Below are 26,799 nucleotides of genomic sequence, written 5' to 3' on the forward strand. Positions count from 1 at the left end.
GCTGTTTTGTACATTTTCAGTTGTTATAAAACAAATTCTGTAACAAGTTCCAGTAGACTATCCAAAATTCATTTGAGCAAATAACCAGACCAATAACTGTAAATCCCTTGGCCATTGTATCAAACCAAATAAATGCTGAACCATTTACTCTCAACTGTCTCATGTGAGTCTTCCCATGAGGATGGTCCTAATCAGCAAGGTGGGAAGGGCTATTCTTTCCTCATGGCTGGTTTCCTTTGATTGGGCAAAACACAGAGCCACATTAGTTGCATACTCTGCCTCAACAAATTAAAGATCCGGAAGAGTACATAACATTCCTCAAACAGGAGCAGTGACAAGCATTCATATGGTCTTTTATGCGGTTTAAAAGCACAATGCCATAGTTAAGAACCACCTTTCCTGGTACTGAATGCTAGGTCATACTGAGACCAAACTAATAAACAAGGAGGTAGTACAATGTTGACTGAGTGACAGAAGAAATTGTGAAATCCTGGGCAAGTTACTTAAATTTTGTCAAGCCTTATTTTCTTTTGTAAAACAGAGCAATTTCTACACCTCTGTAGACAGCAATAGAAGTTAAAGTGCTTTGAAGATAAAGTGATACATGAGCTCTCATTAAGTATAGATCTGAATAAAACCAAATCAAATTGTCCTAAAATTAGGACTTGGCTAGAATTGATCAGTGATGGAGATCTCCGACTTATGGGGACCTTCTTTAAGAAAGCTCTCCCTCCATCCCTACAGGAGATACTAGCTTTTAAGAGTGAACTAAATGGAAGCAATGTGAGGGAGTTTCAATGACTTTTAAAATATTTCATGCTTACAAAACTGACAAACTCTACTGAGCATCTAATATCACTGTTACAACACAAAAAGCAATTTAAATTCAATGTTCAAGACAGAAATTGGAAAGCTTTCAGAAAATGCTCTAAAGGCTTCATTAACCAAGGTAATTGTTGGGGATGGTCTCATTCACAGTTCCCTGCAAAGAAACTGAACCAAATCTCAACATTTTATATTAAGTAGGAACAGTGAATAAGGCACATAAAATAGGTGACTTGGGCCACCAATATGTCTTTTTTTTTAACTATAAAAATAAACATAAGTAACTAATGGAATAACAAAATAAAAGTTTATTTTATTAGAATTAGGAATGTTCTTTCCCTCTGGGCAACCTGAACAGTCCAGTTACAATGAAAATCTAAGAACAGTTATTTCCACAGCACAGGGTGCTCTATGCACAAAATTACAGGGTTAGGAGCATTTAATCAATTTACCGATCTGATTGTCTCACCAACCCGCCCCCTCCCTTCCCCCAAGTGCTCTATACCGGGATCTGTAGCTAAAAGATTTTGTTACATCAAGTCCTTTTCTCTCTTGTACTAAATTTCAGTTCCTAATCATGGCTGAATCACATTTTACACTGCAGATTCAACCATTTCAAATCAAGTCAGTTGTCTTGGATCTGTTATATATGTGTGTATGTATACACATGTGTATTTAATATATTTATTTAAACACACATAAAACACATACAATCTGGGTTGCAAATTACACAGAATTTAGGGTCTGATGATATTATATGCTACTCAATTTTACCACTGTGTGTATCCTGAGCTTTGGATCAAAATTTTATTGAAAATCATTTAAAGTCCATCTACTGCTCAATGAATTGTTCAAATGAAGCATCATGCACTTTCAAAAGACAATGTTAACTGCCCTCAAGAAGACAAGGAGACCCTGGTGCTTACCGTGAATAGAGCCCTCTGACTAAAAGACTTAGGTAGAAATAGGGAAGCTGTCATTCAATACGGCTTGCCTATCTCAGCTGGGGTCACTGAAGCTACTAACAATGAAAGCAATGAACTCAGGGAATTCTGTCAAACATGGAGATAGCTGTTAAAAGCTTGGAAGTTCAGAAAAGGCCAGTTCACCTTGATCCATACAAATTAGGGAATGCACACACAACTGCAATACCCTTAGGTAATATGCCAACACTGAAACTAAAAAGCATCTCTAAAAAGCACTGTTCCTCCATGGGTAGGGGCTGATATTATGAAGTGCACACACTGTTTCTGGATACCTGTTGCAAGGGGAGCATGTAAAGAGGATTTATGACACTGAAACCTAGATACTGCAGTTAACTGGTAAGAGTTTTTAAAACACCACACATACACAAAACGTTTTAAGGGAAGCCACATATATCTAGATAGCAACTCTGGCTGCTTTTCAAAGTTACCAGGGAAAGGAACTCATTCAAGCTTTCTATTAAAAAAAAAAAAAAGTCTCCTTAGTTTCAATAAATGTATTTTAAGATTGATGCAGTCATTTAAAATAAAGTCAAATGAATGACGGGGGCGGAGGGGAGGAGAAGAGACTGGAAGCAGACACTGAGTTCAGATTTGCACCTGAGGTGGCAAGGGAGGGGAGGATGAGAGGTACGGGTAAAGTTGATCCTAAAGCGACAAGTGGTTTAAGGAAGCAGCATAATATATTCAGCAAACATTCACTGATTTTTGATGGGAAAAGAACAGTTGCAAGTACATCTCATGTAACAACCTTTTTCTAAAAGGAAAAGTAGGGTTGATTCAGCAAAGCCTAACTTAGGCAAAAGGCCAGAGGAAAGTGAACCTACTTCCCAATGGAGTAATAAGATGTACAATGCAAGAGCAGACAAAGCTGCCTCACAAATGGTAAACACTCCCTAGGCGCAAGACATTTAAAGGAAGACAAAGAGGTCACCAAAACTGGTATTTAATATGAAGACCTCTTGATCTAGTTGCCTAATTCACTCTGCACTCCTGTAGAAAACTGACAGATTTAGGGATGCTGACCTGTTGAAAAATACCACAGCCAGAATGGCCTAAACAGGTATATAGTTAATAAAACCACCACCATCCTTTACTTTTAACATAGCTCTTAGTAGAAATTTCATAAAAATGGACATCACAGCTAAAATGCATTATTAATTCTCCTATCTGCTGACAATAGAAAAGAAGCAAACTCATTGATTTCTATTTAAATGCACTAGATGGGAATATTATGTTCTAGGGGTGTTCTCCTTCAAACTGAACCCACAGCAACACACACAAGCAATTTCAGTATCTGCCGTTTTAAATTCACAATCTGAAACTAAGTGAATGGCTATTTATTTATATTTATATTTAAAGCAAAAACATTCTATTTGACACCCTAATGTAAAGAAGGGGTGAGAGAAGAGCCAGAACTAAAATCTTAAAAGGCTCAAAGCAGCAATTAAGGGGGGAAAAAAGTTGAAATGTTTCCTCTGGATGTGATAGGGAGCATAGGAAGCCTTCAGGTGTGTGCATGACAGGGGCGCACAAAGGCTTAGGTAGATGGATGAGGCCATGGAAGAGGAGGAGGCTGGGACTGGGTCATTCTTGAAATACAGCAAAAACCTCCCTGTTGCAGCCCTTATCAGGCCATGGCATTTAGTCAGAGCTTGACTTCCCTGTCCCTGATCAAGAGCTGGAATTCAAGGCATGAGGCCCCTGGCCAGCAATGGGCATACCAAACGAGAAAGGGCAAAGCAATCTCAGGAAAGGGAAATCAAAGAGCTCATTAGGTCTTCCAGAGGTGCTAAACCAACACACCTTTATCCCAACCCTCAACCCTGGAAAGATAAAGCAAACTGAAAGAAAATGCACAGCAAATAGACATAATCTTGAAGATTTTTAAAGAATAAATATTTTTTGTAATTAAACATTATGCAAACACGTGCCACGCTTGCTTTGTCCATGCATATGCGCTATATACAATTTTGAAAAATACTGTGTTGTCCTCTTGTTTTAAAAGTCATATACAAAGTTTTTTTGTGTTTTTTTGTTTAATTCCTCCTGCTGCCTACCCCCTTCCCCGCCCCAAGAATTTTCTTTACAAGGAACTAATTCACTAATTCACTCATGACCTTGGGGTATGAGAGAGAGAGAGTCAGTCTGTGTGTGTGGGTGTATTCGTATGTGTAAGGGCGGAAGGGGAAGAGGTCCTTTACCAAAGTACAACAAAATGGCTGGTTTGGACATGAAAAGCAGTGTCAAGGAGCTGTTTTAAATTTTAACTGTACTATGCTCAGGAAAAAGAAAAAGAAAAAAAAAAGGAGTCAGCTTTGGGAATGAAGCTACGTTACAAGTTAAAGTTGGAGGGCTTTTTAGTGTGTCTGTCACACTTTTGTTGGCGGCCTAGAATACTGTTGTACAATGGTTTATCTACCTTTTTTTATTACAATATAATTTACTTAAACTTTCCGTTAACAAAACAGAATTCTGGTACTATAGACCAGAGGTGTCAGAACAGGCTTAGTGCCTCCTTGTTTGTGTTTGTTTTGTTTTGTTTTAATTGCATGAGCACTCTAGATGGTAAAGTTTTCAGAGTTCATTTTATGCAGGGCCATTCTCAGTCCTCAATGTACTCCCACAGATCTTTTTCATAGCCTTCATGCACATGCTGTAACAAAACCCTTCGTCGACTCTCACAGTATCTGTAATCAAAGAAAAAAAAAATTTGTCAGCCCCCAATAATAAGAAAGAGGCATTTACTTATTTTTTAAAAATGTTTATTTATTAATAATTCTTAATGTTTATTTATTTTTGAGAGAGAGAGAGAGCGCGCGCGCGCGTGAGCTGGGGAGGAGTAGAAAGAGAGGGAGACACAGAATCTGAAACAGACTCCAGGCTCTGAGCTGTCAGCACAGAGCGCGAAATGGGACCTGAACTCGTGAATCATGAGATCACGACCTGAGCCGAAGCTGGACACCTGACCGACTGAGCCACCCAGGTGCCTCAATTTTACGAATATTTTAAGGTACTCCAGTTTATCCAGAATTGGAACAAGTTTGTTTTGTTTTCTAATAGGCACATTTTCAGGTCTAGGTGTACACAACAAACTGTTTTCTAATTTTAAAAAGGTATTCTCCAAAAGTTGTGAATCCTGGTTTTGGAAATTAATTTCAGAGTAATAGAATGTTAGAAATTCCTAAGGGCTTTAGAAGTAATTTGATTCAACCCTGTCACTGTACAGATAAGTAACAGTTTCAGAAAGAAGAAATTTCAAGGGTTACTGATTCACATCTGTAAAATCTTTGTTAACTGTAAAAATGACTGTTAACACAATGTAGTAGCTAAAGATGACTAAGGGAAGTGCAAATATTACTTGCACCTAAGTCTTCCAAATGCCCAAAGGTTTCTGCTACTATTAAAAAGGTATCTGTCAGGAAACAACTTAGGGGGAAATAGCTCCATGTTAAGAAAGCAAACATTTGCACCTTTAGCTTAAAAGGCAGCATATTTTGAAATATCACCTACCCCTGGAAAAAGTAAACCTCTCTTTAGAAAAAAACCAAACCTTGGGGCGCCTGGGCGGCTCAGCCGGTTGAGTTTCCTACTTCAGCTCAGGTCACGATCTCACGGTTCATGAGTTAGAGCCCCACATTGGGTTCTCTGCTGTCAGCGCAGAGCCTGCCTGCTTCAGATCCTCTGTCTCCCTCCCTCTCTGCCCCTCCCCTGCTCATGCTCTCACTCTCAAAAATGAATGAATGAATGAATGAATGAATGAATGAGAGAGAGTGAGAGAGAGTGAGAGAGAGAGAGAAGGAAGGGGGTGGAGGGAGGGAGGAAGGAAGGGAGGAAGAAAGAAAGGAAGGAAGGAAAGGAGAAAAATAAAATCTAATAAAAACTCTAAAAAAATTTGGGTAGCTCACCTGTCAATAGCCATGATCCCCAGGATCCCCAGGCTAGAACCAGCACCCGAATCTCACCCCTCATCCTAACAACCACTTGCCCCTTTTTAGGTTTTCTTCCTTACAATGCAGCAACTAAGTAGATAAAGCTGAATGGAAGTAGAATCAGCCAGTGTGATAAATGTTTGACTAACACTACTGCCTGCAATTTGTTCCCCAAAAGACAGAAGCAATCTGTGGGAAATATGGCAGCAGCTGAGTTACTGGATATGCTAAACCCAAGTTTCACTATCATCTAACTTCTCCACTGAAGCACACCAGACCACCACAGGCAGAAACTTTTGCTTAACAACTGTTAAAGAAGTCTCACCTGTACTTATCTTGTACTTTCTGCTTTATATCCTGCAGAGAATCTTGGGAAATATCTCTTTCGAGGTAGCCCGAAAGCACCTCTGTGGCATTCTCTAGATCTGCTTGGTTATTCTGCAAGAGAGGAGGAAGAATACATAGTAAATTCGGGCTTAGAAGACATGAAACATAAGCCTTCATGGCTGCTTCCTTGCCTATCGACTGTTCTCAACATTGATTTTGTAATTTTCATAGATGGTTTCTGCACCTGTAAAGTTCCTTATCACTTTCCCCTCTAACAACTTGTACTCTCTTTTCCAGGACAGTTTTTTATATATTAAAATAACTAAAGATGGGGGCGCCTGGGTGGCGCAGTCGGTTAAGCGTCCGACTTCAGCCAGGTCACGATCTCGCGGTCCGGGAGTTCGAGCCCCGCGTCAGGCTCTGGGCTGATGGCTCAGAGCCTGGAGCCTGTTTCCGATTCTGTGTCTCCCTCTCTCTCTGCCCCTACCCCATTCATGCTCTGTCTCTCTCTGTCCCAAAAATAAATAAACGTTGAAAAAAAAAATAACTAAAGATGTACCCATTACCTCTGGAAGAAAATGAAGAACAAAGCCCTGAAAAGGACTTAAGAAGTCTTTTGGAATATTCTAGTTCTGCAAACTGCTATTGGCTAAAACTCAAAAAAAAAAAAAAAAGGAAAGCTTGACAAAAAATATAAACCCATTCTTGTTTACAACTGGCTTCACCTACTTCGTATAAGAGAACGCATGGAAAATTAATATTGTTAACCTTTACTACTATGGCTAGTTCTGTACATGTAACCAATTTTATTTTGTTTCTTATAAAACTAAACTATAATAAACATACAGTGTCACATTAGTTTCAGGTGTACAATACAATGATTCAGCAATTCTGTACATGACTCAGTGCTCATCATAATAAGTCACCATCTGTCACCAAAAAATGTTAATACCATCTTACTGACTATATTCCCTCTGCTATACTTTTCATCTCTGAGATTTACTTACTATTTAGTGGAAGTTTGTACCTCTTAACCCCCTTATCCACTTCATTCATCCTTCCATCTACCTCTCCCCTCTGGCAACCACCAGTTTGTTTTCTGTATTTAAGAGTGTTTTTTTGTCTCTGTTTTCGTTTGATCATTTGTTTTGTTTCTTAAATTCCACATAGGAGTGAAATCATATGGTATTTTTTGTCTTCTCTGACTTAATTTACTTAGAATTATACTCTCTAGGTCCATCCATATTGAATGAATGGCAAGATCTCATTGTTTTTTATTATGCATCAATTTTAAATGAGCAGCTCTACCCGAAAAACATTTACTGCTAAAAGACCCCTTTCATCACTTTTCCACCAAAGGTAACCACCATATTAACTTCTAATACCATACATTAGTCTTGCCTGACTTAAAACTTGTAATATCCTTGAAAAGTATTATCTCTATTTTAAAATAAAGATATAGATGACATTAAGTAATCTGCTCCAAGTCAAGAGAGCTAAAAAGTGGTTGAGTCCAATTTCAAATTCAGGCTGACTTCAAAGCCTCCACACTTAATTGCTAGCTGGCTAAACCACATCAATTTGAATGCAGTTTAGGACAAGAAGTCTAAACTTCTGAGCAAATAAGGAACCTTTATTATTTTTTTCTTTTTCTAATTTTTAAATTCTAGTTAGTTAACATATAGTGTAATACTGGTTTCAGGAAGAGAATTCAGTGATTCATCACTTATATATAACACCCAGTGATCATCATAACAAGTACCCTCCTTAATATCCATCACCCATTTGCCCCCCCCCCCCACCCACCTCCTTCCATCAATCCATAGTTTGTTCTCTGTCGTTAAGAGTCTCTTTTGGTTTGTTTTCCTCTTTTTTCCCTTCCCATATGTTCATCTGTTTTGTTTCTCACATTCCACATGAGTGAAATCATGTAGCATTTGTCTTTCTCTGATTGACTTATTTTGCTTAGCATAATACACTCTACAGCTCCATCCATGTCATTCCAAATGGCAAGATTTCATTCTTTTTGATGGCTGAGTAACATTTCATTGTGTGTGTACACTACATCTTCTTTATCCATTCATCAGTCGATGGACATTTGGGGTCTTTCCACAGTTTGGCTATTGTTGATAATGCTGCTATAAACATTGGGGTGCATGTACCCCTATGAACCTGTATTTTTTTTTTTATTTATCCTTTGGGTAAAAACCTAGTAGTGCAATTGCTGGATCATAGGGTAGTTCTATTTTAACTTTTTGAGGAACCTCCATACTGTTTTCCAGAGTGGCTGCACCAGTTTGCATTCCCAAACAATGTAAGAGGGTTTCCCTTTCTCTGCATCCTGGCCAACATCTGTTGTTTCCCGTGTTGTTAATTTTAGTCATTCTGACAGGTGAGAGGTGGTATCTCATTGTGGTTTCGATTTATGTTTCTCTGATGATGAGTGATGACGAGCATCTTTTCGTGTGCCTGTTAGCCCAGATAGGAAACTTTAAAACTCTACATATCTATGGCAGACCAAGTAGTCCTGTGACACAGCTGGGGTTTTTCCCCACTCAGTAACTATTCCTACCTCAAAGATAATGGACTGGTTATTCTTTTTGAGGTAGAAAGCGAAGACATAAGTGTACATGAGTGTGGCACGACACTGGCAGAGGACATCAACTGCCTTCTTCAGGAACTGCACCTCAATCCAGGACATGTTGTGCTGTTGCATCTCCTCCATTTTCTGCTTCACCTGAGCATATAGTTTGTGCTCAAAGCGTAGACTCTGCATGTGGTTCATATAGCGATTACAGTAGAACAGGTACCTCTGCAGGGCTGCCCTAGATCGCTGTCCCATTAAGAAAAATTAAGGAAACGTAATTGTAACAAACGTATCAAACATACACAAAAGCTCGTATCATATTTACTGATGAAACAGTATAGGAATTTAGGCTAAAATCAGGAACAAACAGACATCTCTTGCTACCTTTTGTTATTTAATACTGCTATGAATGTCCTACAGCCGCACTTCCCAATATGGTAGCCACTGGCCACGGGCGGCTATTTAAATTAAAATAAAAAATTTAGGGGCGCCTGGGTGGCTCAGTGGGTTAAGCGGCCAACTTCGGCTCAGGTCATGATCTCGTAGTCTGTGAGTTTGAGCCCCGCGTCGGGCTCTGTGCTGACAGCTCAGAGCCTGGAGCCTGTTTCGGATTCTGTGTCTCCCTCTCTCTGACCCTCCCCTGTTCATGCTCTCTCTCTCCCTGTCTCAAAAAAAGTTAAAAAAAAATTTATAAAAAAAATAAAAAATTTAGTTTCCCTGTGCTCAGCGGCTACCAAACTGGACAGTGGTGATAAAGAACATTTCCATCATAGGAAGTTCTACTATTCTGCAGTATGCAATAAGTAAACAAGAAGCATCAAAATTTTAAAGTAGAAAACAACAGAGAGGCAACCAGACATCATACAACTCTTCATATAATACAAAAGAAAATATCCAGCATCATCAGGTAGGTGCCCCCACCTCACTCCTCAATTGAATCTAAATTCAAGTTATCTAGAATTAACCACCAGTTTCAGGAAATACAGGAATAAAAGAACCTATTAATAGTTAACCTATTAAATGATATCAGGGAGTTACAATCAGCAAAATCCAGAATGTGAAAATTTTTACAGGACAAAAATGGCTTCGTTTCCTCAACAAATAAATAGTAATGGGCAGGGAGGGGGGCGGGGGTGAAGAAGAAGGAATGAAATACACAGAGATTAGACAATACTCAAAAGATATCAATCAAATCCAAGTTGGGAACCTATATGGATCCTGATCTGAACTATAAAAGAAAATTTATGAGATAAAGACATGTGAACACTGGATAGTTAATAATATTTAAAAAGTAGTGCTTTAAAAAACACAATAAATATATATACAAACACAATAATGGTATTGCAGTTATATTAAAAGTGTTTTAAAGGGGAGTCTGGGTGGCTCAATCAGTTAAGCGTCCGACTTTGGCTCAGGTCATGATTTCCCTGTGCTGACTGCTCCAACCCTAGAGCTTGCTTCAGATTCTGTGTCTCCCAATCTCTGTCTCTCTCTCTGCCCTTCCCTTGCTCCCTCCCTCCCTCCCTCTTTCTCTCTCAAAAATAAAACATTAAGGGGCGCCTAGGTGGTTCAACTGGTTAAGCATCTGACTTCAGCTCAGGTCATGATCAGATAGTTTGGTGAGTTCGAGTCCCACATTAGGCTTTATGCTGACAGCTCCGAGCCTAGAGCCTGCTTCGGATTTTGTGTCTCCCTTTCTCTGCTCCTCCCGAACTTGTGCTCTCTCTCAAAAATAAATAAACATTTAAAAAAGTAAAAAATAAAAAATAAATAAAACATTTTTAAAAATAGTTTTAAAGATACATAAAGTGTTACCAAAGAAACAATATCATATCTGGTCTAGATTTGTTTTATGTTATTTATCAGACTGCAAAAACAATTCACCTTGGTCTCTCCCATTATACTGTAAATCTCTAGAGACAGACTTTTTAAAAAGTAATACTGTTATCTCTAGTGCCTAACATGCAGAAAATGATTAATAAATGCTTGTTAACTGCAACCACTATGAAAAAGTTTTTTTTTTTTTTAACCACACATATATTATTTCTTTTCTTTTACTATCACTTCCTCTTTCTCTCCTTATGCCTTAGTGACTACAAAGGGCACAGATGCTACAAGGCCTTATGTTTGCTCTCCTGCTTAGAAATACTAACTCTGGGGCCGCCTGGATGGCACAGTCAATTAAGTGTCCGACTTTAGCTCAGGCCGTGATCTCATGGTTTGTGAGTTTGAGCCCCACGTCAGGCTCTGTGCTGACAGCTTAGAGCCTGGAGCCTCCTTCGGATTGTGTTTCCCCCTCTCTCTGCCCCTCCCATACTCATGCTCTGTCTCTCTCTGTCTCTTGATAATAAATAAACGTTAAAAAAAATTTTTAAAGAAATACTAACTCTGAACTACTTAATTGGCCAATCACATGATCCAGTATCATACAACACTGAAACATCTCAAAAAATCTACTCTTACTATTCAAGAGTCAGGTAAGTACCAAATCAATGCTTACACACTGGAAAATTATGCCAATTATATTTAATCATTATTAGATTAAAAGCAATATTAATGTTGGGGCGACTGGGTGGCTCAGTCTTGGTTAAGCTTCTAACTCTTGGTTTCAGCTCAGGTCATGATCAGATAGTTTGGTGAGTTCGAGCCCTACATCATCAGGCTTTGCGCTGACAGTGCAGAGCCTGCTTGGGATCCTACCCACCTCCTCTCTAAATAAACTTTAATCTGCTTGGCATTTTATCCCACCCCCCAAAACCAACCACTAATATTTCAAGCCTGTCAAATTTCCAAAATTAAATGGAAAACCTAAACTACCACATTAAAATATATAATGTTATAGGACTTGATTTAAAATCTAATTTAATACTTCAATTAATTCTAAAACAGCTTCCTACTAAAATACCTCTAAAACATAGCATGAAAGAAAACTCATACCACCACTACAAATAAGACCAACTTTTAATCAAATTCCAGATTGAGAAAATGCAATGAGTGACCTTAAACACTTTGGGAAAAAGTCCAAAACAACAAACCTGACTACCTAGAACAGGGGTTGGCAAACTGTCCTGTGAGCCAAATCCAGCTGCTGCCTGGTTCTGTAAATAACTTGGAACTCTGTCATGCCTACTCATTTGAGTTTGTGGCTGATTTAGCATTACAAGAGCAGAAGCAGAGTTCAACACGTGTAAGAGAGACCATATAGTCTGCAAAGCTGAAAACATTTACCATCTGCTTCTTCACAGAAAAAGTGTACTGACTCCCCTGGTCTAGAAAATAAGAAAATCCAAATATCCACCACAATCAGCACCATGGCATAGTATGTTAAGTCAACAACTTTCTACAATGCAGGTACACTTTTCCAAGGCACTCAACTACCATCTGTGTTCTTTCTGGACTATGTGCCAACCTTCTACCACTTTTTAAAGCTACAACTCCCAGTGAACACTATATCAGAGTACTGGCGCATGGAAAAGGAAAGAAAAGGCCAGATGCGTGTGCAATGGTATACTCCATTTTGGGGGACACGGCTCCCACTAAATAAAGTCTTGTATAAAGTCTTTCTCTGTACACCCATAGGATCAGAAGATTCTAGTTTTTTTTTTTTTTAAGTTTATTTATTTTGAAAGAGAGAGAAAAGTGTGAGTGGGAGGGGGCAGAGAGAAAGAGAGAGAATCTCAAGCAGACCCCTACTGTCAGCACAGAGCCTGATGGGGGCTCGAACCCACAAACCATGAAGTCATGATCTGACCCGAAGTCAGACACTTAACTGACTGAGCCACCCAGGCTCCCTTAATTAGAAATAAATTTTAAAGAAACATTTTAAAAGAAAGGAAAGGAAAGGAAAGGAAAGGAAAGGAAAGGAAAGGAAAGGAAAGGAAAGGAAAGGAAAGGGGAAAGGAAAGGGAAAAGGAAAGGGAAAAGGAAAAGGAAAGGGAAAAGGAAAGGGAAAAGGAAAGGAAAGGGAAAAGGAAAGGGAAAGGGAAAGGAAAGGAAAAAGGAAAGGAAAGGGAAAAGGAAAGGGAAAAGGAAAAAGGAAAGGAAAGGAAAGGAAAGGAAAGGAAAGGAAAGGAAAGGAAAGGAAAGGAAAGGAAAGGAAAGGAAAGGAAAGGAAGAAAAAACATGTTTTGGATGACATCTTAAGCAAGGAAAATCATTTGAAAAGAATATTTTTGGGACAACAGGGAAATTTCAATATGGAATAGATGAAAGTAAGGAAGGAATAATTAAATTCCAGGATTCTACAATTCTGACAGAATTACCAAGCTGAAAGAAGCTCAAAATGTTGATGAACTTAATTCACACCTAGTGATTGAATCCTTCTCTACAATGGTGAGTTATATATCCCTAACCAGTAAAAGGGAACTCCCCCTGAGGCAGTCCATTCTAAATCAGCTCACCTATGATCTTCCTGGCTTCTTGATGAGTAAGTTAAAAAAAAAAAAAAAAAGAATTAAATAGAAATGAGAATGCACATAAACAGCAGGAAGGCTTTTTAACAAATACTGTTCTCTAGACTCCTTGCTGGGGTGAAAAAACCTTAACAGCAAAACTAATGAAACCTGGACCTGCACAACATGACTAGATTAATCTTTTAAAAGAAAGAAACAAACCTATAAACAGGAATGTTTCCTGATAGGCATTTTGCTCTCAATGTACACAGATACGCAGTATTTACTGGGGTGTGTTTCCACAACTCTTTCAGAATTGAAAATTTCTGCTAAATTATTCCCTAATAAACATGTGATACACATTCCCATTCAACTGTTACCTGAAAATAAATGTACTTACCTCCTGTGCGTCTCTTGCTGCCTTTGCATCATCCTCATTATAGCGGTTACAGTTGTACCTTAAAGTGAAGTAAGAGGATTCCATAAAGCCAAAAATCAATGAGAAGGAACAAATAACAGAATTTTAGCCTGGATTCAGAGATGATCTAGAATCAAAATTCTCCTTTATATAGATAAACTGAGGTGTTTAAAATGCCCAGGGTTCTAGAATTCCAAGACAGAAAAGAATTCCAAGTGTTGTTGGATTGAACGAACCCCCACCTAGTGCTGGAATCCTCTAACACTGTATCAGTTCTCTACTTCCTGAACTAGTCCATTCCAAATCGGCTCACCTGTAATCATTAGAAAGCGCTGTCATTCTAATATTCCATATCCTGACTGCAGTCTGAACTTCTAACTTAATTTTTGAAGAGGTCATCTTATTTCCTAGGTTGTCTGTTATTTAGGCTAAGTATTCCCAGTTTTTCCAGTTATTTACCTTCTTATTTTAATAAACCAAAGAGAACCAATAGTTCATGGAATACTATGTAACAGATGCTGTGCTATGTGCTTTACATGGTATTATAACTTACAAGAATCATTGAAAACTGAATGATACACAAAATGAGAAGCAGGGGAAATGTGCCCAGAAGACAGCTCAGAGTGAAGATGGACAACAATGGCAGTTCCCTTGTCCTGATTACTCTACCTTTGCTTTTCTGGGAGTCTACACTATGGGAACAGCTGATAGCTACCTATCACCCACTTACAAAGGACTTCAAATGTACTGTCATATTCAATTCCTTGAACCACTTTATGAAATATGGATTATTACCCACATTGAACAGATGAAGAATTAGGCTTTGAGAAGGTAAGTAACACACGTAAGGTAAGACAGCTAGAGTTTCAGAGTTAAGAATTAAACATATGCCTGTCTGCCAATTGAGGGCCATGCTCTGAACTGTTGACTATATTGTTCACATGCTGTAGTTCTTATCTTCAGAATCTTAACAGTAATCCTTTTAGGTCTAAAGGAAGAATTTTGAATTTACTTTAAATCTTGTTAAACTGGATTCACTGTTCTAGCTTGCCAAGTTTCCCAGGATTTTAATGGTCTATATATTTAATATCTTTCTGTGATGTTACCCTAAAATGTAGGCAAGATTCTCTTATTAGTTTAAGAAAGTCATCAGTAAAACTGACCAGAAAAGTAGTACACAGTTTACATGAATAAAAAAGGTAAGGACAAAGCCTTTCATTCAGCACATCTTGGGGAAGTATTTCATTAGGAAGAAGGAAATCCATTACCTGTAACTGCAAGAAACAGTCACTCAATTAATCCCAAATATCCTTGTGTGTGTTCATAGCCTAGGCCACAAACTTCTCAGCTCACACCAAAATACCTTGTTGAGATTCACAAAACGTTCCCTAATCATCATCCTAATAATACCATTTGATTCTGGGATTTCATGTAAGAGAAAAGTTATGTGGTTCATATGTATTTCATGGAATCAATCACAAATTTTGGAAATTTGGGATTACATTTTGTCTGCTTTCAGTTTTTGGTAGCTCTCTATTTTCCATAGCTACTCAGAAATAACCAACAATGGCTCACTGATCTCATCTTTAAGTTTTTAAAGTAACCCAGACCATAATTCACTCAAGTCAGGAGATACATTAATTTCCTACTAGCTTGGGTTATAATCCTCTCTTAGAAAAAATTACTTAATTTAGCCCAAATATTGGCTCTCCTTGCCCTCTACTGGTCAACTGTTAATACCTCTTCTTCTTATCTAATGTAATATCCTTAAAAACTTTCCTTTTGATATTTTTTGGATATTTTTAAGCCTCAACTCATTTTGTACTCTGCCAAAATTATTAAGGACTTGAAGGCCAGGAAAGCAAACAATTCACCTCTAACTCAGATGATGGACAGTGCTACTTGGAATGCTATTTTGAGGATTCTGAGGCATTTTCAGATTTAAATAAGGAAGCACAGTATGACTCATTTGCAATGTTAGCTATGGGTAAAGGCAAGACACAGGAAACATTTCTGACAACTTCGGTCCAGGCCGTTCCTCATCCTCCTGCACCCAACATTTGTTCTGTACTCTTTTCAGTTTTCAAAACAGCTTCTTTAAAATTTGAGTTATGATCCAAGATTTCCTTACACACAGAAAAAGTAACTTAAAAAACGTATTTTTAGTAACTCTTCTCCATTTATTAGGCTTGTTTGTTTAAATATACTAGGGTGGATTTAGTTTCTGAGACAGTCTAATTCTCCAGTTTGCCTTCTTAAAATCTAGAGTATCTGTCAGGCTAAACCCCAAATACCTTTCTTGGATTTGACAGTGGCAAAATCACATTCTTTACTTCTACATAACCAATTCGTTTTTACCTAATTCAGAATTAATTTCAGACAAGTAATCCCTCTCTCTATTCCTCTAACTAATGAAACTAATGAAAGTTTCAGTGAAACTAATGTAAGTACCAATGAAAATAAAAAGAGACTTGCCATTGTCTTCACAAGACCCTCCTCCAAACCTAAGAGATTTCTTCCCCTCTCATTCACTCTTTACAAAGCAGCCACGATTCTGACGTAATGTATGTAAAGCACATTAATACAAAGCCCTCTCATCTAAATTACAGATCTAATCAGGCCACTCCCCACTTAAAAGCCTCCTGATAATGTCCAAACTACTTTAGGTCTCAGTCTACTTTCTCTTTTCCTATGCCCTACAACGTGTAAGGGGCCACAAACTGAACTGCCAATAAGTAACATAAATTAGTGAAACGGGCCCATTTGTGTACTCTAACAATCAGAAATACTTTCATTTTTACCAGGTGTGCTAGCTCCCTTCTCTCAAAACTCAAGGCATCATGATTCTAACTTGCATTTTCCTGAACTGGTAAGATATATGCACAGAACAAAGATATGTATCTACTAAATGTGATACCACCTTCTAAATATGGTGCCATCATGCTACATACAAATGCCCTGAAGATTCAGTCCTTGGGGAAATAAATGTATCAAACTGGCAAGTTAAGACATCATCTAAGGGGCTATTAATCAATTCCAGATGACTGCTGCCAAGCAGGAATACAGGCCTGTTCTTATATTTCAAAAAGAGGCTTATAATCTGGATTGCACTGGGCAATTTTCCAATTCTTAAAGTTTGGGACACATTTTTTGTCTAATAGTATACAAGGGTAATAAGTAAAACACAACTGCAGGTTAGGTTCTACCAACAGTCTCTTAGTTTTCAACTACTGCCTAACAGACATATTAGACAATGCAACTCTTCTCTAAATTAGTCATATACTTTCATATCATTCTACCTTTATTCATGCCACTCCTTTTGCCCTGAACGTCTTCTCTACCACTTCCAACTAATGAACTTTTACTCTCCCTTAAAATCCACATCAACTGGTACCTTCTCTGTGAAATATGCCTAATTTAGACTTCTCTCCAGACATCTTGCCTGTACTTTTAACGATGATCACACACTGTATTCATTTACTTAGCTCCCAAGTTAGATAGTGACTTCCATGAGGTAAAACCTTAGTCACAGTATACGCATATATTACATACTTATGTGAACATTTTCTCCCCTTCGTTTCCCCAACCTACCAGGCAGATCCATGTGGTTCCCAAGGGCCAAGACACACCCAGCAAAACTCTGCTTTACAGTTCTGGTTACGACACACCATGTGATTACAACCGCCATCCTTTTCAATTGTGACATGGCATTTGGGACATTCCTATGAAGAGAAACTATAAAGTTGGCGTCAATGCTACACTAGGTTGTATTACTATCACTGAAGAGAAGCCAATTCTGGATTTGGTTTATTTTTAAATATCACATTTATTGTTATTAATACATGTAAAGCACTCAGAAAAGTGTGGAATACAATAAGTACTACTGGAAATGAGCTATTATCATTATTACTGGCTTTGAAGATGTATTATACAAGAGGGGTGCCTGGGTGGCTCAGCTGGTTGGGCGTCTGACTCGGCTCAGGTCATGATCTCACAGTTTGTGAGTTCGAGCCCCGTGTCGGGCTTTGTGCTGACAGCTCGGAGCCTGGAGCCTACTTTGGATTCTGTGTCTTCCCCTCTCTCTGCCCCTCCTCTGCTCACGCTGTCTGTCTGTCTGTCTCTCTCTCACTCAAACATTAAAAAAAGTATTAAAAAAAAAAGGGATAAGGAGTATTTAAACAATGGAGGCCAACACACAATTTTATACCATTAGTACCCTGCTCTACCCAAAATGGTTAAAACATATTTTTACCTCCCAGAAAGCATTAGTAATGAAACAATAAGTCTTGTCACTTAAAACAGATGCCCACACCTTTGAGAAATGTATGGTTGAAATCAATATTTTTGTGCTCTCTAAAATTATGGTAAAGATAACTCATGTCACTTAAGAAAAACCTTTCTGTGTTGTTAGGGAACAACTTTAATGTGTTCATTAAAGTCCCTGAATCTTTGAATATGCTCTATAAAACCAGTAGTTCAGAATAGGGCAGTTGTATTTTCACTAAGTGGTTCATTTAAACTATAGGCCTCTTTTTGCATCTAGAGAAATCCCCAAACCTTTAAACCTCCAAGATGCTTAAACCTCCAAGATGTTTAAAGTAGGGAGTATAGGCTTGAATATGTTTGGCTTTGTTTAGAGAGATTTTTGAGGAAGAATGACAATTAGTAATAACAAAATTATCTGCTTGATAATTTTGAGATAAAACTGGAGTTTTTTTCTCTTGAATGATTTCAGAAGCTTTTATTATTGTTATTAGCTCCTTGAACAAATTTGCAGATTATTGGGGGACCTCGGTGTCTTGGGTGAGCGTCCGACTCTTGATTTCGGTTCAGGTCATGATCTCATGGTTCATGGCTTTGAGCCCCATGTTAGGCTCCATACCGACAGTTTGGAGCCTGCTTGGGATTTTCTCACTCCCTGTCTCTCTACCTGTCTCTCTCTCGCTCTCTCTTTCAAAAATAAGTAAACTTAAAAAAAAAAAAATTGCAGATTATCAGTGGTATCGTAACATATTGAGAGCTTGGTTAATTGTGACCAAGAAATATAGAATGAAACATTTTATTTTATTTTTTTAAGAAATGTTTTGTTTTAATGTTTTTTATTTATTTTCGAGAGAGAGCGTAAACGGGAAAGGTGTGAAAGAAGGGATGTGTAGGGGGACAGAGGCTTGAATTCAGGAACTGTGAGATCATGACCTAAGCCAAAGTTGAATGCTCACCCAACTGAGCTACCCAGGCACCCCAGCTACAGATATTCTAGACCTGGAATTTGCTTCTTGAGAAAATGTGAAATATATTAATTGATTTCAAAGATTTGATTTAAAATGTATAATTAGAAGTTACCATATTGACTTATTTAAAATTACTATAGCTTATGGGCAGGGTAGTGTTATTTCACAAAGGTCAAATTGTGAATCACTATAAGGATTATCAGTAATATAATGGGTGATACTCCCCCCTTATGGGAGTTACAGGCATCAAACTAATGCAGGGAAATAGAACCTTTATATCTTATTCATAGTTTTATTAAAATTAATGTTTGATTCTGTGGATTTTCCAAAAGGAAAAAAGCAGTAGACCTGCTGTAGGGTAATAACTTTAGCTCACTGGCAACCAAGAATATGACACAGACTTGGAAAAAGCCATGATCTCTGTAGCACAGTTGTAAATGGACCACAGTGAAAAGAATTTAAAACAAGGGTATTTGAGGGGCATTCGACTGGCTCAGTCAGTGGAGCATGAAACTCTTGATCTCTGGGTTGTGATTTCAAGCTCCCTATTGGGGGTAGAGTGTACTTAAAAATAACAACAACAAATAAATAAGTAAAACAAGTGTATTTGACAGAAGAAAGCTGGAAGACTCAGTAGCCCCAAAAAGAATTTATCAGTCTTACCAATCCCACTGACCTTATTCTTAAGGCCAAATTGCTTGGGTTTGAATCCTGACTCTACCATTGCTACCTGTGTGATCTCAGACTAGTGTTTTTATTATTTTTCTCTTCCTTAGTTATTCATCTGACAAAGGAAAATAGGAATAGGATCACTATAACGATTATGAGTTAATGCATATAAAACAATGAGAGCAAACAGTATGTGGTATACAGGAGTACTCACTAATTATTTCTAGATGATATTGGAGAGTGTATTTACATGAACAAATGTTTTACCTCCTGTAAAACTAGTCTTACTACGTGTATGGTTAAAAGTGCTTAATGTTTTAGTCCCCCATCCCCAATAAAAAAAATCTTTTAATTGCATGATACATCTTTTTTTTAATCTTTTTTTTTTTTTTTTAACATTTATTTATTTTTGAGAGACAGAGAGAGACAGAGCATGAGCAGGGGAGGGAGAAAGGGAGAGAGAAAGGGAGACACAAAATCCAAAGTAGGCTCCAGGCTCTGAGCTGTCAGTACAGAGCCAGATGTGGGGCCTGAAGCCATGAACCACAAGATCATGACCTGAGACAAAGACCCTAAACAACTGAGCCACCCAGGGGCACCTAAACACTCCTTATTCTTCTAATTGTCCCGTCATTGAGTGATGGAAAGCTCTAACGCTGGTCAAACAACTCAGTATTCATTAAGCATCATCTAAGACAATACTAAAAATGAATAGCCCATGAATAACCCTATAATCAAGGGCAAGCCACTTCCAATATAGATAGGCTATAAGGCTGAATTAAATAAAGACTGGCTATTTATACAATTTCTACTAAGAGATTGCTGGGTACACAGCTGGGATTCAAATGTATGCTTATTACTTAGTGCTAAAAAAGAAGAGTGTTCAAAACAACTTCCATTTGCAAGACAAAACATCTGTCTAGGGTTAAAGAACTGGTCCATGGTCATAAAGACATGAACAATCTTGAAACTAGTATCCTGAAACTAATATCATGAGCAATAATGTACCTTAAAAATAAAAACAAAAAACCAAGGGATACCCATATTATCCCCAAAATCTCTATTTCTCAGGAGTCAAGTCTCTTAAATCATATTTTAGCAATTTAATATGTTAAAGATGTCAAACATGTTAAAGATGTCAAACATGTTAAGTCCAGTGCAGCTACATAAAAAAAAGTTATTAGTCAGTTACTCTCAATACTGCTCTAAAGAATGACTCCGTAAGGAGGGGCACCTGGCTGGCTCGTCAGTACAGCATGTGACTCTTGAACACAGGGTTTTGAGTTCAAGCTCCACATTTGGTGTAAAGATTACTTAAAAATAAAATCTTAAAAAGAAAGAAAAAAAAAAAAAACACGACTCCTTAAAAGTTAAACCCTGGAATTTTTTTAAGGTTTATTTTATTTTTAGTAACCTCTAAACTCAACATGGGGCTTGAACTCACGACCCCAAGATCAAGAGCTGTGTGTTCTACTGACAGCCAGCCAAGCACACCAAACCCTGGGAGTTTTTAAAGGCAGAAATGTAAATTTGCCTAATAAAACCAAGCTAGGTGGAATAAACTCTATATACTAAAAGGCAGGTAATAACAATATAAAAAAGCATCATCAAACTCTCAGGTAGAAAAACTGTCAGCTTCTTCTTCTATAGGAAACTGTGTCCTAATGGACAAAAATTTCCAAAGAAGAGTACTATACTGCAGTATAGTGCTCAAGAAAATAAACTCAAACACTAAATATCGGCAATCATTCTGGAAAAACACAAACAACCAAAACCTAAATCCCCAAAACAACCAAAAAACCCCCAAATCTGAACTGAGGAAAAGGTAAAACAAGTTCCCGTCCCTAATTAGGAAACTTACTTGTTTTGCTAATGCCAAGGCTCCTATGCTTATCACAGTTTCATTACCAAGAGTTTACTGAAGGGAAATACCAACCTTTGTGTTGGCTGCAATCCAGTTAGAGGTCTCACTGTCATCATCACACTTTTTAATCCATTTCTTTAACCACTGTTTGAAAACAACAACTGTTAGGGTACAACAAAAGACTTAAGAGAAAGGATAGCAAATTACTTCAACATTTAAATACAGTCAAGCTTACATTTAAATACAGTCAAGCTTACATTTAAAAGGCAAAGGACAAGATTATCACTGGATTTAATTCCTCTTAAACCAAGGGACTCTGGTAGTTCTCATATCCAGTGTATATAAAATCAACCAAAGGAGGATTTTCTCTGGCTGAAGCCAAGTGAGGAACCTAGAGCTTGATGAGAAGCCCGGCTCCAAGATGTATTATTCCCCTTCGTAAATTACAAAGTCTGCTCAGGGAGGTGCCTTAACCACTGTTAATCCTGATAATTATCAGGAGCTGACTTATTTGTTAAGGAATGCTTTATGAATACTTGTGACGATCATTTGAAATAAAAAGGAAAAAAATACAATTTTCTATCTACAAATGGATAACAAAGTTGTGGGCCCCAGTTTTCAGTCATCAAGTCTTAGAACTGCTCTATTGTATTATTTAAAAAATGAAAATGCCAGACAAACTCACCTTACATTTAACAGGATCATGCCAATTTTCTCCACAGTTAAAGCTGTTAAGTGATAGAAGAGTTAAAAGAATTAAGTCCTACCTACTACTGTAAGTCAGTACACAAACAAACCCATTTCATGCTTTATAGTTCCTCAGTGGTTTCACTGTTTTTAAAGACTAGCAAATACAAGAGCATGAGGCAAGTTCATATTATTCTACAGATTATTTAGAATTTAGCATTAGAACAGCATGTATTGTGGTGTGTGCGAGAAATGAAGAAATGATTATAGCCGTGAAGACATGCTATGATGACAACTTCCTAAGAAAGGACTCTCTAGCCACCAAACTGTTAAGACAAAAAATTGAGTTTAGCGAGATCTGTATTTTTCTGATAGTTTTGAAAATGTACAGTTCCATGCTGTAAACATTCTTCAATTGAAACCAAACAAATAATTTTCACTAATTTAAACTTAAATTTCAACCAATGCTTCATCAGTATATATTAAATCTCTTACTTAACACCCCAAATGAAGAATTATATAATTTAATCCTAATGCACAGTGAGCAAACAGGTCACATCTTTGCATGACACAAACAAATGAACCTCAGTCTTGTAGAGAGAAAGTTTACCAAGCAAGGTGTAAAACAAGAGTGTGGCTAAACACTCTCTAAGAACACATGAATTGTTCATGCCTTTCTGTTTTCTAGGCAAATGTGGTGTATACATTTGCTAAAATAAAGTATAAATTAAGAATAAATTCAAATGCTTATAAACCGCCCCCCCCCCCCCCGGGCTGAATGGCTGATTTTTTCCAGGAATGCCAAAAATCCTTTGTAAATGAGAGGAACAAAGTGCTATCAATTTAAATGAAGTCAAATATAATGGTTACTTCTGGAAAAGAAGATGGCGAATGGGATGGAGAAGGGAACAAAGGAGTGTCAAATGAATCTGTCATTCATTTGACAGATTTCTTAACAAAAACAAAATACTTTGCTTAAAACTGGGTTAGTAGCTACTAAGTATTCACTGCTGTTATTCTCTATATTTTGGTCTGTATACAAGATACTTCATACTAAAAATATGTTTTAAAATACATATGAAATCAGACTCCACGTCTTATTTATAGGGTAAATTCTACATTAGAATGTATATTTAATTTTTTTACCAAAATAGCATGTATTTCACACATATTTAATCTCTGTGAGGTTACCTGCTCTTTTTGGAAATATTTAGTATTAACGACGTATAAGTCTAACTCTATAGTTGCTTGTAGAGAAAAAAAAAAAAGAATGGTATGGAATACCAATATAATGTCTATCTGCTAGCTCTTAGAGCTACTTGGTTTGATGGGTTTCTTGTTCCTAAAAGATCCAGCAAGGAAATGGAAAATTATCTTAACTTTCTAACATGAATATGCTGTATTGGAAATTCTCTGTTAAGTCAAATCTAGAATTCAAAGACCAAAAGAGCATGCTATACACTCCAAGAACCAAGGTTACCAGGAAAGGTGGGGCCAGAGAAGCCACAGGAAAACTTTTGGTGAAAACGCACATGTAATCAAACATGTTTTATCTTTCCAAATTTATCAAGGCGTATTTTCTTTCTAGAAGTAAGATTTAACTTGTCAGAGTAAAGGAAAAATAATCCTGTTTATTTTATTTCCTAAGAGATAACTAGAAAACAGAGCAAGAGCCATAAAGGAACCAAATATACCCTGACAAAATAAATAGTCCATCAGAAATGAGACGAACTAAGTTCTTACCCCAGATCTACAAGTTTGCTCATATACTAGTTCCAGCAGAGCACACAAGAAAATGTGATTATAGCTGCTTCTTTTCCCATAAGAAAAAAGAGCAACTAGGAAAGAAAAAATTACTGAAGATGCGACCTTTTAATTTAATTCTTATTTAAAAGAAATATACACTATCTTAAATCAACATCACCCACCTCCCTCCCTGAGGTAAAAAAAAAAAAAAAAATTCTATTATTTTTCTACCAAGAATAAACAGAACAGCTATGTGTACTATTTCAATTTAGTAAATCACTTGCTTACCAAAACTGGCGCCCACATTTGCAGCGAACAGGTTTAGCATCAGGATATTGGACTTTAACAACATGGTGGCAATCTGGGGCAGGACACCACTTCAACAGTCGATTGCACTGAAACCCAAGTTAGAAAATAAAAAATGATGGCAAATTAAATCACGATTTGTGATTTCCTAGCACAACAAGCAATTATTTATGATGCTTCCCTAGTGTGGGGGCCAAAGACAGGGATGATGACAGAAGCATATAAAAGCCTGCCTCCAATATTTAGTAGTCTTCTACAGTAATGCTCTCAGATGCACAGTTTTTCCAAGATCTCTCAGAGACTTGGTTTTATAAAATATGCATAAAATATGGTTCTATCTTCAAAATCCTACCCACAAACTTTAAAATAATTACCCATTTGGGGCACCTGGGTGGCTCAGTCGGTTGAGCATCTGACTTCAGCTCAGGTCATGATCTCACGGCTCGTGAGTTCAAGCCCTGCATCAAGCTTTGTGCTGACAGCTCAGAGCCTAGAGCCTGCTTCGGATTCTCTGTCTCCTCCTCTCTCTGCCCCTCCCCTGCTCATGCTCTGTCTCTGCCTCTCAATAATAAATAAACGTTAAAAAAATTTTTTTTTAAATAATTACCCATTTTATTAAGAAACATTGATTTGTTTATGGTTCTACTTCAGGGTAATTTTCAAAGATGTAAGGAAACAAGATGAACTACTCAGGGAAGGAGGGAAGGTATTTAAAGATTTTATTATTTTTTTAAGTAATCTCTACATCCAACATGGGGACTCGAACTCACAACCCCAAGATCAAGAGTTGCATACGCTTGCATGACTGAGCCAGCCAGGGGCCTCTCCGCCTTTTTACTTATTATTATTTTTTTTAAGTAATCTCCATGCCCTTCATGGGGTTCAAACTCACAACCCCGAGATCAAGAGTCGCATGCTCTATTGACAGGACCAGCAAAGTGCCCCAGGGAAGGTGTTCAGATGCTACAGAATATACATGTAATTTCTTTCTTTGACCATAAAAAAAGTCTTCTAAGAACAAAAGTCAGTTCCTAAACCATGGTAAAGATTGCATTTTAGTTCTTAAAAAAAAAAAAAGTAAAACCTTTGGGTATTTTTTTTTATCAGGAAACAAAACAGGGTTCAAGTAACACTCTACACCGGAATTCAAGTTTACTATTTAAAAAATGTTATTCCTAAAATATGCTGTTTTCTAGAAGATCTGACCTTCAGTTTAATCCCTAAGTGAAATAAATATTACTATGTAGAACTAAAATACCAATTTACACTGATGATCTCATACAGAGGCTGGCAAACGTCTTCCATAAAGAGCCGGAGAGTAAAGATTTTTGTCTGGGAGGGTCAAAAAGGGCCTCTGTGCAACTACTCTATCTGCCACTGTGGCACTAAAGGAGTCATAGAACAAATGGGCTCATCCAAATAAATATTTACCAAAACAGGCAGGCCATAGTTTGCTGACCTGTTTCTGATAAAAGAAAGACATTTGATAAAAACAAGTAACTATAGCTCTCTTTATTAAAGTTTACTGGTAACAGGAGCTAAAACAAGCAGAGATATAGCAAGGTTAAACTGCCAGACATGATTAAACAAGTCATCATTAACAGTCAGCTACAATTTTTTGCTAGGGATAAAGGAAGAATACTGTAAAAATAATTTGATCACCACAGCTCTAGATCTATGAAGAGACACCCACTTATTGGTCTGTCACACTCCTTTGAGAATACGGGTTAGGTATGCTTCATGAATGAAGTCCATAATCTAAATTTATGGTAAAGGTCTTTCTTACTATCAAGAGAATTTCATACAAGAAAAAATATTTTATTAATAAATAATTCCGCTTATTTAAAAAGGTAACCTGAAGAGAAATCACTTACCTCTACAAAGCTATTTGTTATTAAATGTTGATACTTTAATTTAACTTTCGAATCTGTGATCAGGCGCCTGAGAACAAGAATAAAAATAGTTTATTAGGATGTTTTCAGCCAAGAGTATTTTTCCACATTTACAAAATAAAATTTCAATGCTGCAGCTCTAAAAACTACCCTAAACTGAGTATACTCAAATGCATATAGACTACCAACAAATGTAACTGTAGAAATCAAGACAACAATCTCCAAGTTTCTGTGGTTTTATTTTGGTAGACCCCCGATTCCCATGTTTCCTATACACAAAAGTCCATTTTTACCCACTTTATTACAGTCTGATGACAGAGTAACTATTGCCAACTTTAGGCCCTTTTCAGAGTATTCTTACTCTGATATCTTGCCTTAGGACAGCAATTCTCAGCCAGCTTCCTTCAGACCCCTCCCAAAAATCAGTGTGTGAAATAAGAGATGCTGACAGGAATGTTAAGAAATGGATCCAGGTTTTGCTATATATAAATTTAAGGGCCATCTTCTGAGATCTGTTAGTAATTTACCAGAAATGTTTACGGACTGCAACGTGGCTTCCATTATGCACCTAGAACACTTTATATATTCGTAACAATTTCTAGAACTCATAGTAACCCATCCTGAAACTTAAGTTTTATTAGTCTTAATGGTAAACATTCCCGTGTTTAAAGAAAATAGTTAAAACAGAAAGAGTTAACCACTGACAAAACCAGTAAAAACTATCAAACACAAACACAGTCTAACCTCATTAAATATTTTAAACAAACAAAAAGGTTTTGTATAATCTGGCCCCATCAAATTCTTGAGCTTCTATGGCACTGCTTGCCTTCCACAAGACCCCACCCTGTACTGTTCCTCTTTCAGCGTACTCCTGTCACATCTGTATTCTTTCAACAGAATTTGGTGAGTATTGCCCTTCTTCAGGGGCGTTTGCATACAGC

The 26,799-nt window shown here is 37.4% G+C and overlaps 1 protein-coding gene across 2 annotated transcripts in view; it reads right to left on the reverse strand.

Annotated features, from left to right (window-relative positions):
• Positions 1-1,115: 1,115 nt before the first annotated feature.
• ARIH1 (ariadne RBR E3 ubiquitin protein ligase 1) overlaps positions 1,116-26,799 on the reverse strand; it is a 118,215-nt gene continuing 92,531 nt past the window's right edge. For both annotated transcript variants that reach the window (XM_053223760.1, XM_027067721.2), the window contains 9 exons: positions 25,841-25,907; positions 23,949-24,055; positions 21,913-21,955; positions 21,300-21,371; positions 17,055-17,185; positions 13,446-13,503; positions 8,640-8,900; positions 6,066-6,178; positions 1,116-4,498 (listed from right to left, as the gene is read on the reverse strand). In XM_053223760.1, the coding sequence (XP_053079735.1) occupies positions 4,414-4,498; positions 6,066-6,178; positions 8,640-8,900; positions 13,446-13,503; positions 17,055-17,185; positions 21,300-21,371; positions 21,913-21,955; positions 23,949-24,055; positions 25,841-25,907 (937 nt within the window). In that variant the 3' untranslated portion in view covers positions 1,116-4,413. The remainder of the gene's footprint in view (positions 4,499-6,065; positions 6,179-8,639; positions 8,901-13,445; positions 13,504-17,054; positions 17,186-21,299; positions 21,372-21,912; positions 21,956-23,948; positions 24,056-25,840; positions 25,908-26,799) is intronic.

This window comes from Acinonyx jubatus, chromosome B3, assembly GCF_027475565.1.
Source record: "Acinonyx jubatus isolate Ajub_Pintada_27869175 chromosome B3, VMU_Ajub_asm_v1.0, whole genome shotgun sequence".
Lineage (NCBI taxonomy): Eukaryota > Metazoa > Chordata > Mammalia > Carnivora > Felidae > Acinonyx > Acinonyx jubatus.